The sequence below is a fragment of the Artibeus jamaicensis genome, unplaced genomic scaffold (assembly GCF_021234435.1).
Source record: "Artibeus jamaicensis isolate MK-2021 breed Jamaican fruit bat unplaced genomic scaffold, CSHL_Jam_final contig_558, whole genome shotgun sequence".
NCBI lineage: Eukaryota > Metazoa > Chordata > Mammalia > Chiroptera > Phyllostomidae > Artibeus > Artibeus jamaicensis.
The window spans coordinates 6,480,322-6,492,328 of record NW_026521886.1 but is presented as its reverse complement, the minus strand read 5'-3'; the positions used below and the strand labels follow the sequence as shown (position 1 = coordinate 6,492,328).

General features: G+C 37.9%; 1 protein-coding gene across 1 annotated transcript; it reads left to right on the top strand.

Annotated features, from left to right (window-relative positions):
* The first annotated feature begins 10,027 nt into the window (after window positions 1–10,027).
* On the top strand, window positions 10,028–11,437 carry CUNH11orf98 (chromosome unknown C11orf98 homolog). The gene is given in 4 exon segments (XM_053670298.1): window positions 10,028–10,052; window positions 10,055–10,161; window positions 10,164–10,322; window positions 10,325–11,437. Coding segments are annotated over 4 exon segments (333 nt in total). The 3' UTR covers window positions 10,367–11,437.
* The last annotated feature ends 570 nt before the right edge of the window (window positions 11,438–12,007 follow it).

Genomic DNA, 12,007 nt, shown 5'->3' with positions numbered 1-12,007 from the left:
TCTATGAGACTTCAGTGGGTCAACCCCTGGGGCCTGGTGCTGATAAAGCCAGACTTGGAACTTTGACTTCTAGCCAGGATAGAGGCATAGGTAGATACATTGTGCCTCTTTGCACAACCAAAAGAAGGACAACAACAAAATTTAAGAACAAACAAACAAACAAAAACAACCAAAACTGACAGAAAATTAAACTGTATGGGAGTCAGACAACCAAGGAGTTAAAGAAGAAACATTCATCCAGACTGGTAGGAAGGGCAGAGACAGGCAGCTGGTTGGAAAGGACTCATGGCAAGGTTGTGGCTGGAGAACTGGGAGAGGTGGCAGCTGGCGGGAGTGGGCAGCCCACAGTCACTGCAGATAAACCAGAAGGAACAACTGGGGAGCAAGACAGACTGCGCAACCCAGGGTTCCAGCATGATGAAATAAAGCCTCAAAGTCTCTAACTGAAAAAACCTGTGGGGTTGTGATGGCAGGAGAAACTCCCTTCCTCACAGCAGAGTTCATTGGAGAGACCCACAAGGTCTTAGAATGTACATAAACCCACCCACCCAGGAATCAGCACCAGAAGAGCCCAATTTGAGTAGCAGAGGAAGTGTCTGAAAGCTGGCAGAGAGCTGAGTAAGCAACATTATTCCCTCTCGGACCCCTCCCACACATACAGCACCACAATGCCATAATGTGAGTTGCCCTGCCCTGGCTAATACCTCAGGCCCCACCCTTACTATATAACATACACAATGAGACCACCCCCCCCCAAAAAAAAAAAAGAAAAAAGGCCCAAATGAAAGAACAGATCATAACTCCAGAAAAAAATGCAACTAAGCAATGAAGAGACAGCCAGCCAATCAGATGCACAGTTCAAAGCACTGGAATTTAGGATGCTCACAAAAATGGTTGAGTATGGTCATAAAATAGTGGAAGAAATGAAAGCTATGAAAAGTGAAATAAAAGAAAATGTACAGGGAACCAACAGTAACAGGAAGAAAATCAGGACTCAAATCAATGGTTTGGACCAGAAGGAAGAAATAAACATCCAACTGAACCAACATGAAGAAGCAAGAATTTTTAAAAATGAGGAGAGGCTTAGGAACTTCCAGGACAGCTTTAAACATTCCAACATCTTAATTATAGGGGTGCCAAAAGGAGAAGAGGAAGAGCAAGAAACTGAAAACTTATTTGAAAAATAATGAAGAAAAACTTCCCCAATTTGGCAAAGGAAATAGACTTTTAGGAAGTCCAGGAAGCCCAGAGAGTTGGATCCAAGGAATAACACTCCAAGTCACATCATAATCACATTACCCAAGATTAAATATAAGAAGAAAAAGCAGCAAGAGAAAAGGAGGCAGTTAGCTACAAAGGAGTTCACATATGACTAGCAGATGATTTCTCAAAAGAAACCTTGCAGGCAACAAGGGGCTGGGAAGAAATATTTGACATCATGAAAGGCAAGAACCTACATCCAAGATTACTCTGTCCAGCAAAGCTATCATTTAGAATGGAGGGGCAGATAAAGTGCTTCCCAGATAAGGTCAAGTTAAAGGAGTTCATCATCACCAAGCCCTTATTCTATGAAATGTTAAAGGGACTTATCTAAGAAAAAGAAGATCAAAACTATGAACAGTAAAATGACATCAAACTCACAACTATCAACAACCAAACCTAAAAAATAAATACATAAATAACAACAAAAGCAAACTAAGCAAACGACTAGAATAGGAACAGAATCACAGAAATGGAGATCACATGGAGGGTTATCAGCAGGGAGGAGGGAATGGGGGAAAGGGTATAGGGAATAAGTAGCATAAATGGTAGGTACAAAACAAACAGGGGGAGGTTAAGAATATTATAGGAAATGTAGAAGCCAAAGAACTTCTTTTTGTAACCCATGGACATGAACTAAGGGGGACGGCATACAAGTGGGAGGGGTTGTCAGGGTGGAGGGGAATAAAGGGGGGAAATGGAACAACTGTAATAGTGTAATTAATAATTAAAAAACTAAAAACCAACCTTGATGCACAGCCTGGTTCTTTATGCACACAAACAGGCCCAGCAGAGGGAGCCACACATTGTGGATTGCTGATAGCTCCAAGCAGGTTGCCCAGTGCCAGTCAGAAACAGTGTCTCTGACAAAGGTCTACACTACAGTCTTCTCAGATCTACTTAATAAATAGAAACAAATCAAAGAAGCAGTCAAAGTGGGAAGACAAAGAAACAGACACCAAATGACACAACAAGAGAATTCTCTAGATAAAGACTTAGATGAAATGGTGGCAGACAATCTATCAGAGAATTTAAAGTAATGATTATAAGGATAGCACAAAAATAGACATAGAAACCATAAAAAAGAACCAGTCATAAATAAAGAATGTAATATCTGAGAGAAATAATACACTAGAAGTAATAAACAATCAGATGCATATAGCAGAGGATTGAATCAGTGATTTGGAGGATGAGGTACAAAAAAAAAAAAAAAAAAAAAAGACCCAGGCAGAGCGGCAAAAAGAAAAAAGCTTAAAAAAATGAGGTGAACTTAGAAACATTTTGGACAACGTGAGACGTAACAACATCTGCTTCATGGGAATACCAGAAGAAGAAGAGAGAAAGCATGGGGCCAAGAACCTATTTGAAGAAATAATGAGAGGACTTCTGCCAAGATGGAGCCATAGGTGGAGATGCTGTGCTTTCTCACACAACCAAGTTTAGAGACAACTAAATATTAGCAACAGAAAACATAGTCAGAACACAGAAAAGTGAACTTTTCGGAAGTCTGATAACAACAAATTCTTCAGCCTGACTGGTAAGGGGGCGAAATCAGCAGCTGGCGGAGCAGGGTTGCACAGGAAAACTTGGTCAGACAGACTCAGGCGCATGGAACCCAGGCACAGGGTTGGACCTGGTAGGCAACCCAGCGAGCGACCGCGGGAAACAGTGAGGGAGAAGGGCTGCAGGTTGACTGTGGTCACTCATTCCTGCGTGGATAGACAAGCGAGGGAGTGGGTGACTGGATGGGAGCCAGCAGGCCCCAGTGGCAAGCAGCACGGGAGGGCACCGCCATTTCCCCGCTCTGACCCCGCCTCCACATAAGCGTCATAACCCAGCGACCTGGGAGTCCAAGGCTCCACTCCTCATACTTAATGGGCGCGAACAGACCAAAAATGGCTCAAGAAGATCTCAAAGCCCCAGAGCCTATAAATCTAAGCGATGAATAAATAGCAAAACTCTCAGATGCACAGTTTAAAACACTGGTGATCATGATACTCACAGAACTGGTTGATTATAGCCACAAATTAGACAAACATATGAAGGCGAAACTAATTGAAATGAATGGAATTGCACAGGAAACCAATAGCGATGAAAAGGAAACTGGGACTCAAATCAATGGAGTGGACCAGAAGAAAGCAAATAATGGCCAAACAGAAAAGAGTCAAGAAGCAAGAATGCAAAAAAATGAGGAGAGGCTTAGGAACTTCCAGGACATCTTTAAACGCTCCAACATCTGAATTATAGGGGTACCAGAAGGGGGAAAGGCACAGCCACCAGTGGAAAACTTATTTGAACAAATAATAAAGGAGAATTTCCCCAATCTGGCAAAGGAAATAGACTGCCAGGAAATCCAGGAAGCTCAGAGAGTCCCGAAGAAGTTGGACCCAAGAAGGAACACACCAAGGCACATCATCATTACATTAGCCAAGATTAAAATGAAGGCGAGAATCCGAGAAGCAGCGAGAGATAAGGGGACAGTCACCTACAAAGGAGTCCCCATCAGACTGTCAGCTGATTTCTCAAAAGAGACCTTACAGGCAAGAAGGGGCTGGAAAGAGGTATTCCAAGTCACGAAATTCAAAGACCTACAACCAAGATTGCTCTATCCAGCAAAACTTTCATTTAGAATGGAAGGACAGATAAAGTGCTTCTCAGATAAGATCAAATTCAAGGAGTTCATCATCACCAAGCCCTTATTATATGAAATGTTAAAGGGACTTATCTAAGAAAAAGAAGTTAAAAAAACATGAACAGTGAAAGGACAGCAAACTCACAGTTATTGAGAACCACACCTAAAACAAAAGCAAACTAAGAGGACAGCTAGATCAGGAGTGGAAACATAGAAATGAAGATCTCAAGGAGGGTTAGCAACAGGGGAGTGGGAGGAGGAGAAGGGGGGAGAAGGTACAGAGAATAAGTAGCATAGATGGTAGGTAGAAAATAGACAGGGGGAGGGCAAGAATAGTATGGGAAATATAGAATCTAAAGAACTTGAGACACATGGTCATAAACTAAAGGGGGGAATGTGGGTGGGAGGGGGTGTGCAGGGTGGAGGGGAATAAAGGAGGGGAATAGAACAACTGTAATGGCATAATCAATAAAATTTTTTTTTAAAAGAAAGGAAAAAAAAAGAAATAATGACTAAAAACTTCCCTAATCTGGTAAATAAAAAAGACATACAGGTCCAGGAAGCTCAAAGAGTCCCAGACAAGTTGAACCTAAAGAGGCCTACAACAAGACACATCATAATCAAAATGGTGAGACTTAAAGACAAGGAGAGAAACCTAAAAGTGCAGAGAAATGCAGGTAGTTACCTACAAGGGAGCACCAATGACACTGTCATCTGATTCCTTAACAGAAACATTTTGGACTGAAAGGGAGGGTCGTGGAGTACTCAAGGTGATGAAAAGCAGGGATCTACAACCAAGGCTACTTTACCCAGCAAGTCTATCATTTATAATTAAAGGAGAAATAAGGAGCTTCCCAAACAATAAAAAGCTAAAGGAGTTTGTTAACACCAAACCAGTACTGCAATGAATATTAAAGAGCTTGCTTTAAGAAGAAAAAAAGAGACAAAACACAGAGGGAAATAGTCTCACAAAAAATGGCACAAAATATGTATCTATCAATAATCACCTTAAATGTAAATGGCTTAAATGCTTCACCAAAAGACATAGGGGAGTTGAATAGATAAGAAAACAAGCCGAATATAAATGCTGCCTCCAAGAGATTCATCTCAGACCAAAAGATACACACAGACTAAAAATAAAGAGAATGAAAAAGGTATTTTATGCAAATGGAAAGGGAAAAAAGTTGGGGTAGCAGTAGTTACATTCAACAAAATGGACTTTAAAACCAAGGCTATAGTAAGAGACCAAGAAGGGCACTACATAATGATAAAGGGAACAATCCAACAAAAGAATATAACCCTAGCAAACCCTTGGGTATTTACATACCCAAGACAGGAGCACCTAAATATGTGAAGCAAATCTTAAGGGACATAAAGGGAAAGATGGACAGAAAGGCAGTCATAGTAAAAAAAATTAATACCCCATTGACTTCAATGGGTAGATCCTCCAGGCAGAAAATCAACCAGGAGAGAGCAGCCTTAAACAACACACCAGATCAAATGGATTTCTTCATTTAATGCATTTTTTCAGAGCATTCCATCCCAAAGCAGCATAATATACATGGAATGCTTTCTAGGATAGACCACATGTTAGCACACAAAACATCTCAATATATTTTAAAAGACTGAAATCATATCAAACATCTTCACTGACCACTATGCTATGAAACTAGAAATCAATCACAGGAACACTGAAAAACACATAAATACATAGAAGCTAAATAATGTTTATTAGCCACACATAAGAATAAATTAAAAATAGATTAAAGACTTAAATGTTAGACCCCAAACCATAAAAATCATAGTAGAAAACATAGGCAGCAAAGTCTCAGACATTGCTCATAGCAATATTTTATTGGATATATCTCCCCAAGCAAGGGAAACAAAAGAAAAAATAAACAAATGGGAGACCAGCAAACTACAATGATTTTGCACAGCAAAGGAAATCATCAATAAGATAAAAAGACAGCCCACAGAACAGGATAACATATTCCCCAATACATATAATAAGGAGTTAATATCCAAAATTTATAAGGAACTTACAAAACTCAACACCAAAAAAACAACCTAATTTAAAAAATGGGCATAGGGCTTGAATAGACACTTCTCCAAAGAGGTCATACAGATGGCCAGAAGACATATGAAAAGATGCTCAATGTCACTAATCACCAGAGAAATGCAAATTAAAACCACAATTATATATCATCTTCACCTGTCAGGGTGGCTATCATCAATAAATCAACAAACATCCACTGCTGGCCAAGATGTGGAGATGGGGAAACACTTTTGCACTATTGGTGGGAATGCAGACTGGTGCAGCCACTGTGGAAAGCAGTATGGAGATACCTCCAAAACTTAAAAATGGATCTGCCTTTCCATCCAGCTATGACACTTCTGGGAATATATCCAAAGGAACCCAAAACACTAATTCAAAAAAACATAAATGTTTCTATGTTCACCGTACCATTATTTATAATTGCTAAGATATGTGGGCAGTCCAAGTGTCCATCAGATAGGCAAAGTATATATCAGTAGATAGACACTTCAGTGAGTATAGTGATAGAACTATGGAACATTTACACAATGGAATACTATTCTGCCATAAAAAAGGATGAAAATTTTACCCTTTGAGACAGTATGGATGGACCTATGCTAAGTGAGATAAGCCAGTCAGAGAGAAACAAGTACCATATGATTTCACTCATATGTGTTATCTAATGAACAAATTGAACTAACAAGTAAAATGGCAACACAGACTCATAAATGGAGACAGGATGACAGCTGGAGGTGGGAGGTCAGGGGGTGGAGGGATTGAGGAAAAACTAAAAGGGATTCATGGACATAGACAACAGTGTGGGGATTGCTTGGGGTAGGAGTGTATGTATAAGGGGAATAAATAGCAACGGAAAAAACACAATAAACATTCTCTTAAAATTTAAAAGTGGGGTAAAATTCTCATAACATAGAAATGATTATCTTAACTATTTTAAGTATACAACTCAGTACATTGATATCTTTGTGCAACTGTCACCACCATCCCTCTCCAGAACTCTTCATTGTGCAAAACGGAAACTCTATACCCATTTAACACTAACTCTCCATTCATCCTTACCCAAGCCCCTGATAACCACGCTTCTATGTTCTGTCTCTATGAATTTAATTACTTTAGGGACCTCATATAAATGGAATCATAGAGTATTTGCCTTTTTGTGGCTGCCTTATTTCACTGAACATAATGTCCTCCAGGTTCATTCATGCTGTGGCATGTGTCAGAATTCCATTCCTTTTCAATGCTGAATATTTCATTGTATGTATAGACCACAGTTTGTTTATCAGTTCATTCAACAATGGACACTTTGCTTCCACCATTGAGTTATTGTGAATAATACTGGCATGAGCATAGGTGCACAAATGTCTCCTTGAGACCCTGCTATCAATTATTCTGGGTATATACCCAGAAGTGGAATTTGATCATATGATTATTCTGTTTTTAATTTTGAAAGCAACTACCATACTTTTTTCCACAGTACTGCACCATTTCATATCCCTTACAACTGTGCACAAGGGTTCCAGTTTTTTTCACATCCTCACCAACACTTGTTTTCTGGATTGTTTTTATAATAACCATTTTAGTGACTATAAAGGCACACCTTATAGTGGTTTTGATTTGCATTTCCTGGATGATTAATGGTGCTGGGCACCTTTCCATATGTATACTGGTGATTCGTATATCTTATTTGGACAAATATATATTAATATATAGACATTTTTATAAATGTCTATTTGCTCATATATATTGTGTGTTTTAGGAGTTCTTTATGTATTTTGGATGTTAGCCTCTTATCAGATAGGTGATCTGCCAATATTTTCTCCCATTCTGTGGTTTCCTTTTTACTTTGTAGGTAGTGTTTTTTGGCATACAAAGGTTTTAAATTTTCACGAGGTCCAACTTTTCCTTTTTGTTACCTGTACTTTTGGTGATATCCAAGAAGTCCATGCCAAATCCAATATCGTGATGCTTTTGCCTTTTGTTTTTCTTCAAAGAGTTTTACAGTTTTAGCTCTTACATTTAGGTCTTTATTTCATTTGAGTTCACTATTATTTATGGTATTAAACAAGGATCCAACTTCATTCATTTGCCTATGGATATCCAATTTTCCTGGTATCATTTCCTGACAAAATTGTTTTTCCCCAAAAATTGTTTTTCCCCCATTAAATGGTCTTAGCAGTTTTGTCAAAAATCATTTGACCTGATATGTGAGGTTTTATATTTAGGCTCTCTGCTCTCTTACATTGATCCACATGTTTAATACTGAGTCAGTACTTCATTGTTTTGATTACTAAAGATTTTTAATAAATTTTGAAAATAGAAAGTATGAGATTTTCAGATTTGTTTTCCTTTTTAAGATTGCTTTGGTTATTCAGGATCTCTTGAGATTCCATATGAACTTTAGGATGAATTTTCTATTTTTGTAAAAATTGTTGTTGGGATTTTACCAGAGATTGCATTGAATCTGTAAATTGTTTTGGGTAGTATTAATATTTCAACAACATTAAGTCTTTCAATTCATGAACATGGAATGCATTTTAATTTATTTATGTGTTCCTTGATTTCTTTCAGCAACATTTTGTAGTTTTGATTGTTTAACTCCCATCTCCTTGGTTAACTCAATTCAAAAGTGTTCCTTTTAATTAATTTATTTTTTATTTTTGAAGCTGTTTTAGATGTCTCCCAGTTTCCCCCATCTCCAGCCTTCCCCACATTGTTGTCTGTGTCCATGCATTACAAATGGAATTATATTCTTAATTTCCTTTATAGAGTTGTCATTGTGTGTTGATTCTATATCCTGCTATTTTGCTGAATTCATTTATTCATTCATTCCCATTTATTAGTTTGTGTGTGTGTGTGTGTGTGTGTGTGTGTGTATAATCTTTTGGGCTTTCTATAATTAAGATAATAGCATATATGAACAAAGATGGTACTACTTATTTCTTTCCAATATAGATACCTTTTCTTTCTTTTTCTTGCCTAATTATTCAGACCAGAACTTCCAGTAATATCTTGAATAGAAATGGCAAAGGTAGGCATCAATCAGCACCCCATTTCTAATCCTAGAAGAAAAGCTTTTATTCTTTCACCATTGAGATGCATGTTAATTGGGGGCAGTGGAGAGGGTGGTTCATGTATGGTTTTTATGATGTTGAGGTAGTTTTCTTCTAGTCCTAGTTTGCTGAGTGTTCTTTTATGAGAAAGATTGTTGAATGTTTTCAAATGATTTTTTCAGTATCAGTTAAGATGATCATGTTTTTCCCCTTTACTGTTAGTGCAGTGTATTATTATATCCATGACTTTCATGTTTTTTTAAATTTAATTATTTTTCAAGTACAGTTTTCTGTCTATCCTTGCATTCCAGATAAAAACTCATTTGTGTGTGGTGTATAATTCTTTTAATATGCTGTTGAATTCAGTTTGTTACTATTTTGTTGCAGAGTTTTGCATCAATATTCATAATTTTTATTGGTATGTGCTTTTCTTGCTGTGTCTCTTTGCCTGGCTTTGGTATCAGAGCAATGCTGACTTCATGGAATTGGTTGGAAAGTGTTTCTTCATCTTCACTTTTTGGAAAAAGCATGAAAAGGATTGATATTAGCTCTTTAAATGTTTGATAAAAACTTACTAATGAAGCCATCTGGTTTGGGGCTTTTCCTGACTAGGAGTTTTTTGATTAGTAAATTAATGTACTTACTATTTATGGGTCTATTCAGATTTTCTATTTCTTCATGATTCACTTTTAGTAGGTTGTATGTTTCCAGGGATCTGTTCATTTTATCCAAATTATCCAATTTGTTGCTATACAATTGTTCATAGTATTCTTTTATAACCCTTTTTATTTCTGTATATTCAGTAATGTCCCTACTTCTGATTTTAGTAATTTGAATTAATCTTTACTGTCTTTTTTAGTCAATATAGTTAAAGGTTTGCCAATCTTATTGGACATTTTAATAATCAATTTACATTTTGTTGATTTTTCTAGACCATTTTTCTGTTCTCTCATTTTTTTAGTTCATTTAGGTATAGTGTTAGACTGTTTATTTATTTGAATTTTTTATTGTGAACCGGGAAGCTGCTCAGCCATGGGTGGTCCAGGAGGGAAGATCAACCTCCCAGAACAGAGTTGAAGAAGAAACTGCTCAAGCAAAGGCAGGTGTTAGGAGCTGTGATAGAGGAGGGGCTGATCACATGGCACCACCTCAAGAAGCAGGTATCCAGTCCAGTGCATGTACCAACATTACTCTGTCTGGGAAGAAGTGCAGAAAACTCCTCCAGCAGAAAGAAAAGGCAGCTATGGAAGTGGAAGTCCAGGCAAAGCCAGTCAAGACTAGTGAACCATAGCCCAAATCACAAAAGAAGACAGAAGCCCTCCTACCCACCCCCAGGATAAAAATATGGAGAACCTTGAAGATTGGAGCTAAATCTTACTCCTTTCATCAGAAGATTCTCAACTGAAGCCAGGAGGATTCAGTGGTTGTTTCAGAACACTTCAAAGTAAACACTGCACCTTTTCACTCTCCCTAGACTCCTCTTGCATAAGGGCCTAGTGACTTTGCCACAGAAGGATGTGCTGAAAGGAAGAATAGAAAAGATAAGAGAGGGGGCTTCTTAGCAGTCAGCTGTATTTGTAGACCTAGAGTTATCAAGGATAAAAACATCTTGTTTCTTTTTTATTGTTGATACTATTACAGATGTCCCCTCATCCCCCCCCTTATAGTCCCCACCACCCAACTCCTGCCCCCTGGCCTTCACCACATAGTTGTATGTGTCCATGGCTATGCACATGTTTCTTCCAATCATCCCACCACCCTCCCCTCTGAGATCTGTCTGTCTGTTTCATATATCCATGCCTTTGGTTTTATTTTTTTCATCAGTTTATTTTGCTCAGTAGATTCCACATGTAAATGAGATCATATGGCATTGGTCTTTTTTGACTGGCTTATTTTCCTTAGCATAATATTCTCTAGGTTCATCCATCCTGTTGCAAAAGGTAAGTGTTCCCTCTTTATCACAGCATGTAATATTCCATTGGGTAGATGTACCACAGCTTTTTTTATCCACTCATCTACTCATCTGCTCATCCACTCTTGAGCCCTTGGGCTGTTTCCTGATTTTGGCTATTGTAAATAACACTACTCTGAGCATAGGGGTGCATATATTCTTTCTGATTGATGTTTTGGGATTCTCAGGATATATTACCAGAAGTGGAATTGCTGGATGAAATGGCAGTCATTTTTAATCTTTTTGAGGAAGCTTCATATTGTTTTCCACAGTGGCTGCACCAATCTGCATTCCCACCATCAGTGCATGAGGGTTACCTTTTCTTTACATCCTTGCCAGCACTGTTTGTTGATTTATTGATGGTAGCCATGCTGGCAGGTGTAATATTACATCTCATTATGGTTTTAATTTGCATTTCTCTGATGTTAGTGACATTGAGCATCTTTTCACATGTCTATTGGCCATCAGTATGACCTCTTTGAAGAGGTGTCTATTCAGGTCCTTTGCTCTTTTTTAATTGGGTCGTTTGCCTTCCTGGTGTTGAGTTGTTAAGTCCTTTATATACAATATTTTAGAAATTAACCCCTTGTCAGATGTATCACTGGCAAATATGTACTACCATACAGTGAGTTTCCTCTTCATTTAGTTAATAGTTTCTTTTTGCTATGCAGAAGCTTTTTAGTTTGATGCAGTCCCATTTGTTTATTTTTCCCTGTTTTTCTTGCCCTAGGAGATATATCAGCAAAAATATTGCTATGCAAGATGTCTGAGATTTTACTGCCTATGTTTTCTTCTAAAACTTTTATGGTTTTGTGACTTACATTTCAGTCTTACCCATTTTGAGTTTATTCTTGTGAATCATATAAGTTGATAGTCTGGGTTTTTTGTTTGTTTGTTTGTTTGTTTGTTTTTGCATGTGCTTGTCCAATTTCCCCAACACCATTTTTTTGAAGTGACTGTTTTTATTCCATCGTATGCTCTTGCCTCCTTTGTCAAATATTAATTGACCATAAAAGTGTGGGTTGATTTCTGGGATCTCCATTTTGTACCATTCTTTATGC